The 6,681-nt window shown below is 56.8% G+C and overlaps 1 protein-coding gene across 1 annotated transcript; it reads left to right on the top strand.

Annotated features, from left to right (window-relative positions):
- The first annotated feature begins 407 nt into the window (after nucleotides 1-407).
- DCLRE1B (DNA cross-link repair 1B) lies at nucleotides 408-5,844 on the top strand. The gene is made up of 4 exons (XM_001506414.4): nucleotides 408-615; nucleotides 2,380-2,545; nucleotides 4,139-4,321; nucleotides 4,672-5,844. The coding sequence occupies exons 1-4, from the start codon at nucleotides 427-429 to the stop codon at nucleotides 5,823-5,825; spliced, it is 1,692 nt and encodes a 563-aa protein (XP_001506464.1). The 5' UTR covers nucleotides 408-426; the 3' UTR covers nucleotides 5,826-5,844.
- Nucleotides 5,845-6,681: the final 837 nt, after the last annotated feature.

Raw genomic sequence — 6,681 nt, 5'->3', positions numbered from 1 at the left:
TGGCCGCTCAGTGGCGCCCCCGGGCGGCAGCCCCGCCCTGCCGCAGACGGCCGTCCGTCCGGAAGTCCCGCCCTCCCCTCTCCGGGCCCCCGGCCTCCGCCCGGGCCACCTGCGGGCCGCCGGAGGTTCGACTCTTCTCGGCAGGCGGGGATCGGCTGCTCGGGCCTGGGGCGGCGCGGGAACGGGGCGGGGCGGAGCTCCCGCGGCCAGGCGCGGCCCTGCAAGGCGGGGAGCGGGGTTCCTGCGGGAACCTCCCCGCTCCCCTCCCCGCTCCCCTCCCCGCTCCCCCCCGCCCAGCCAGCCTCTCGCGGGCGCCCCCTCCCGGTGGTTTTCATATCCACTGTGACCGCCCCCCCCTTCCCCCCCCCTCCCCCCGGTCCCCTCCCGCAGCCGCCCCTCCACGCCTCCCCCTCTTCTCCCCCGGCCATGAACGGGACCTTGATCCCCCACACCCCCATCGCCGTGGACTTCTGGAGCCTGCGGAGGGCCGGCCCGGCCCGCCTCTTCTTCCTGTCCCACATGCACTCTGACCACACCGTGGGTCTGTCCAGCACGTGGACCCGGCCCCTCTACTGCTCCCCCCTGACCGGCCGCCTCCTGCACCACAGCCTGCAGGTAGGGGACCGTGCAGGGGCTTCTCCGGGCAACCCACCTCCCACCGGAGGACTCGGCCTGCAGGGAGAAAGAGGGGCCCGGCTGACGGTGGTCTGCAGCTGGCTCTGTTTTTGGAGGGAGAGGGGACGATCGTGGCACCCCCTCCAAACCAGCGAGGGGACGGAGGTGTAAGAAGCCGGGGTGAGGCCCAGGTCACCTGTCCCATCTCCCCCGATTAGACTGTAAGCCCCTCAATTAATGTTGGTATTTGTTCATAATAATGTTAATAATAATGTTGGCATTTGTTAAGCGCTTACTCTGTGCAGAGCACTGTTCTAAGCGCTGGGGTAGACACAGGGGAATCAGGTTGTCCCACGTGGGGCTCACAGTCTTTAATCCCCATTTTACAAATGAGGGAACTGAGGCACAGAGAAGTGAAGTGACTTGCCCACAGTCACACAGCTGACAAGTGGCCGAGCCGGGATTCGAACCCATGACCTCTGACTCCAAAGCCCGTGCTCTTTCCACTGAGCCACGCCGCTTCTCCAAGTTAAGCGCTTACTAGGTGCCGAGCACTGTTCTAAGCGCCGGGGGAGATACAAGGGTCATCAGGTTGTCCCACGTGGGGCTCACACACTTTTAATCCCCATTTTACAGATGAGGGAACTGAGGCACAGAGAAGTTAAGTGACTCCCCCACAGTCACACAGCTGACAAGTGGCAGAGCCGGGAGTCGAACTCATGACCTCTGACTCCGAAGCCCAGGCTCTTTCCGCTGAGCCATGCTGCTTCTCCTCAGTGGGCAGGGACTGTCTCTGTTGCCGATTTGCACATTACAAGTGCTCAGTACAATGCTCTGCACATAGTAAGCGCTCAATAAATACAATTGAATGAATGAATTAGCCTGTTGGGGAGGCAGAGCGGCACCCTGGAAAGAATCCCTGATGGAGAGTTCCAGTTTTGCATCATTTGTTCAATCATATTTATTGAGCGCTTAGTATGTGCAGAGCTTGGAATGGACAGTTCGGCCACAGATAGAGACAATCCCCACCCAGGTCCGCCGCTGGCCCAAAGCAACCCTGGGCAGATCACTTAGTCCCTTCGGGCCTCGGTTTCCTCATCTGTAAAAGGAGGCCCAAAGGGACTAATCGATCTGCCCAGGGTCGGTTTTCTCATCTGTAAAAGGAGGGCAGGATTGGGCCTCTGTTTCCTCGTCTGTAAAATGAGGGCAGGGTAGAGAAGCAGCGTGGCTCAGTGGAAAGAGCCCGGGCTTGGGAGTCAGAGGTCATAGGTTCGAATCCCCGCTCTGCCACTCGTCAGCTGTGTGACTGTGGGCAAGTCACTTGACTTCTCAGTGCCTCAGTTACCTCATCTGTCAAATGGGGATTGACTATGAGCCTCACCTGGGACCACCTGATTACCCTGTATCTACCCCAGCGCCTAGAACAGTGCTCTGCACATAGTAAGTGCTTAACAAATACCAACATTATTATTATTAGATCGTGAGCCCTGTGCAGGACAGGGACTGGATTTGATCTTGCAATTTTATATCTACCCCAGCCCTTAGTAGATAGCGATTGCTTTTAAAAAATGCCACCGGCAGATAGTCATCCTTGTAATTCCCATGTTCCCCAGTAACTGTCAGGCCCCAGCCAGAGGTCACCCTGCTTTTCCTAATGCCACGGTGACCCTACAGAGCCAGCCCAGGGAGTTTGGGTCTTGAGCCAGTACCGCTGACTCTTCGCAACTTCGTCTTCCTTCTCTTCCTCTCTCACACCCTGGCTAGGTGGCGGAACGGTGGATCCGGACCCTCGAGGTTGGGGAGAGCCACGTACTGCCTCTGGATGAGATGGGGCAGGAAACCATGACCGTGACCCTCATCGATGCCAACCACTGTCCTGGCTCTGTCATGTTCCTCTTTGAGGGATATTTTGGAACCATCCTCTACACCGGTGAGCACCACCACCTCTGTATAGGCCCGTAGAGTCTTCTACTAGTTGTAGTTTGGCAACCTAAAACACCCCTGTCCTGGCCTGAGCACCAGCAAACTATAGGTGTGTCTGTCTGGATCTGGCCTATAACTGGAATTGGGCCCAAGTGGAGCCCAAATCCATCAGCGATTGGTACTTTTTGAGTGCTTCATTCATTCATTCAATAGTATTTATATACTAAATACATGGGAGAAGCAGTGTGGCCTAGTGGAAAGAGCATGGGCCTGGGAATCAGAGAACCTGGGTCTAATCCTGGCTCCACCAGGTACCTGATGTGTGATCTCAGTCAAGTCACGTAATTTCTCCGTGCCTCACTTCCCTCGTCTGCAAAATGAGTTTCGGTACCTTTTCTCCCTGCTTCTTAGAGTGTGAGCCTGATTATCTTGTATCTGTTCCAGCGCTTAGTACAGCACTCGACACAGAGTAAATGCTTACCGAATACCATTATTATTATTATCCAGAGTTGGAGTCACATTCCTTGCCCACAGAGAGTGTGCAGCGGAGGGGGAGACAGACATTAACATAATTAAGTTATGGATATGTACAAAAGTGCTGTGGGCCTAGGCTTTACTACTTACAAGTGTTCCATGGGATGTTTTTTGTAGAGATCTTTTGAGGTGTGTATTTTTTTAAAATTATGGTATTTGTTAAGCCCTTAGTATGTTCCAGGCACTGTACTAAACACTGGGGTAGATACAAGCTAATCAAGTTGGACACAGTCCATGTCCCACATGGGGCTCACAGTCGTAATCCCCATTTTACAGATGAGGGAACTGAGGCACAGAGAAGCAAAGTGATTTGCCCAAGGTCACACAGCAGACAGGTGGTGGAGTTGGGATTTTAACTCGGGTCCTTCTGACTGTTCAATCCACTAAACCATGCTGCTTCTCAGTGTAATTGCAGAAATGTATTAGGTTATAAGCTCCTTCAGGGCAGGGTTGTATCTACTTACCCTGTCGTACTCTCCCAAGTGCTACTTGCTCAGTAAATAGTACTGATTAATTGATTACTGGAACAACTGTGTGTGAAAAGCAGTACATGCCCAATAATCCCCAGCCAACATATTATGGATCTCTGGTCCCAAACAGCTTTTAGAGTGGCAGTTTCTACTAGTCCTTCCCATTCCTATTCCACGGAGCCTGGGCCGAAGGAGGATGACCAGACCCGAGAGGCCTCTGGTCCTGGCTCTGATACTGTATTCATCTGTGAGGCTGTGAGCCCCACATGGGACAGGATTGTGTCCAACTTGATTTGCTTGTATCCACCCCAGTGCTTAGTAGAGTGCCTGGCACATAGGCGTTTAAAAAAAAAAAAATCATTATTACTCTTGAGAGGGATTCGGGCCCTCTGTCCTTCACCTTTTCATTAGCCTGCAGCTTCTCACCATTGGGCATGAGTGGAAGTGGATCCCCAGCCTCACTGGACCCCCGGACCCTTTTTATAAACCCTGACAAAGATCAGTGATGGCTGGGCTGCCAGAGGCCTGAGGTAAATCCGACCCATGTAGTGCTCTGATCTCAGGGCCTGTCTCCATCCCTGTTTTCACGCCACTAGGTGACTTCCGCTACGCCCCGGCCATGCTAAGGGAGCCTGTCCTTAGCCACGGGAAGCAGATTCACACCCTGTACCTCGACAACACCAACTGCAACCCGGCGCATCCCCTACCCTCCCGGGAGGAAGCCACCCGCCAGATCGCCGCGCTTATCCGACGACATCCCCAACACGATGTCAAGATAGGTGAGGGTCCCTCCCGCCGTGGCTCGCCGAGCCTCCATTCTGGTGAGCTTGTCAGTTCACCTCATCCCTCCGTTAGAAGTATGTGCTCTGATCTTCGCTCGAGGTCTTGGTGATCGAGAGGTAGAGGAATGAGAGAACTTGTTGGATGCCGTCCCTATCTTTTTCTTACCGTCCCTGGGGTTGCAGGGCAGAGCTGACCCACGTCAAGTCAGACGCTACTCTGGGGAGTCGGGAGAATCAGCAAGGGATTGTAGGGTAGGGGGAGAGAAGTGGAAGCTGTGGGATAGGGTGGTCTTGGCAGGGATCTGGTTCCGGCCATTCCTCCAATTGGCTCGTCTCCCGGCTCTCAGGTCTCTACAGCCTGGGGAAAGAGACCCTCCTGGAAGAGCTGGCACTGGAGTTCGGCACGTGGGTGGTCCTCAGTCCTCAGCGACTGGAGCTGGTGCGGCTGCTGGACCTGGCGGACGTGTTCACGGTGGAGGAGGGGGCGGGCCGGATCCACGCCGTCAACCACGCCGAGATCTGCCGGGCTACCATGTTGCGTTGGAACAGCGACCGCCCAACCATCGCCATCCTCCCGACCAGCCGCTGGGTCCAGACCGCCCACCCGGACATCCACGTCGTCCCCTACTCTGACCACTCTTCCTTCTCTGAGCTGTGGGACTTCGTGGTGGCGCTCAGGCCCTGCAGCGTGGTGCCCATTGTGAAGGGACAGCCCTGCCAGACTTACTTCCGGGAGTGCCTGAGCCCGGGTTTGCCCAGTCCCCAGATTCCGGTGACCGTGCAGCGCTACATGAGGGTCCGCAGACCCCAGCGAGGACAGAACGTCCTCAGGTTGCGCAAGAGGACTCCCCAGCGGGTGGCAGCACAGGGGGTGGTGTTCGAATCCCCCGAGAAGAAGGCCGACCCGTCTCTAGAAAGTAAGGAGCCTCAGGGCTCCCAGGCCTGGGAGGACCTTCCACCGTGGCCTGGGGACAGTCCAGAACAAGCCCGGCTTCCTGCTTCTCCGACCAAAGGCCAGCCCTCCGAGCGGCTCTGGCCCAACCCGGATACCAGCGGCACAGGCTGGGACGGAGAGGAACGGTCAACGCTTGTCTGCCGGCGGGCAGTGCCGGCTACGCAGGCCGCCTCCTTGGCGTTTCCGCTAAAATCGCCCACTCTGGACAGAGGTGACCCCTTGGGCGGTTGGGACCGTTCAGAACTCCGGGAGGGAGCCCTCCTCGTGCCCAGGTGGAGAGGCAAGAACAGCTCTATGACCCACGGGCCTGAGGACGGTGAGCGGAGTGGAAAACTTCTGCTGGCAGGGACGAGCGGCAGTCTCGGTCGCCGAAAACTCCTGCTCGCCATCCCCCCGAGGCTGGCTCTAAAGTACCTCCTAACCCCCTTGAGCCTCCTGAACCGGAAGAACTCTGTGGAGAGCTTTGACCGGCAGGTGGAGAAATCCCTCAGGAGGGTGAGGCGGGTGGGGCTGTCTGCTTCAGATAGGCTCCTTGATGATCGGTAATAAAATAGATTTCCTTGTGTTCCCTTTGTACTTGGGACAGGGACCGACTCTGCCGCTGTTGCTGCGTAGCCAAGATGGGACTCCGCCCTGGGCTCCAGTTCTCTCTCACACCCTCGTGGGGCCACAGCCCAGGGAAGGGGGAAGGGGTAGTGTGGGACAGACTGAGTCAAAGGACCTACTGTTAGCTCCGCTCTCCCTCCCTTCTGCTCCTCCGCCCCCGCGTGAGAAGGCAGGATGGCTTCTTGGTGAGAAAGAGTTAAGCAGCAGTGGCCTAGAGGGGCCTCACTTTCCAATCCCGCCTGTCCCTGGTTTGCCGTGTCCCCAGACAAGCCGTTTCTCACTTCTCGACGGGAAAGAGGAGAAGGCTATGAAACGGCAAGGTGTAGATTCCGTGGGCGCTGGGGATTCAGGTCACGCTCCTGACCCACCTGCTGACGGGCTGGACTTCCGATGTTTCTCCCCTTGTCGGGCAGGGAAGTTTTGGGTGTGGGTGATAACGGTGAAACGTGGCTGCCCTGCGGGGCTTCCCGGCCCATCCCGAGGCCCCAGTTACTTGGCAGGAATAGAGCTGCGAAAAAGCCGAATGTTCTGCCAGACATTCTTCCGATTGTTCAAGGGACTGTGATGCTTGCTGCCCCCTTGGCCTCTTGGATGGAGCAGGATGCTCTGTACACGGACAGTCTGCTTTCCAAGGAGCTTTCGGGCCAGAAGGGAAGCGAGGAGCTTGTCGTAATTCCCCCTCTGGCCCTCTTGTAATACCTCAGCCGAGTCGTCAACAGACAAATGGGAAGGCGTGGATACCACGCTATCGGGGAAGTCTAGGCGGCAGGAGAGGCGCCGGGGCCCAGGAGGCCCA

Source organism: Ornithorhynchus anatinus, chromosome 7, assembly GCF_004115215.2.
Source record: "Ornithorhynchus anatinus isolate Pmale09 chromosome 7, mOrnAna1.pri.v4, whole genome shotgun sequence".
Classification (NCBI taxonomy): Eukaryota; Metazoa; Chordata; class Mammalia; order Monotremata; family Ornithorhynchidae; genus Ornithorhynchus; species Ornithorhynchus anatinus.
This window is presented reverse-complemented; position numbering and strand designations above follow the sequence as displayed.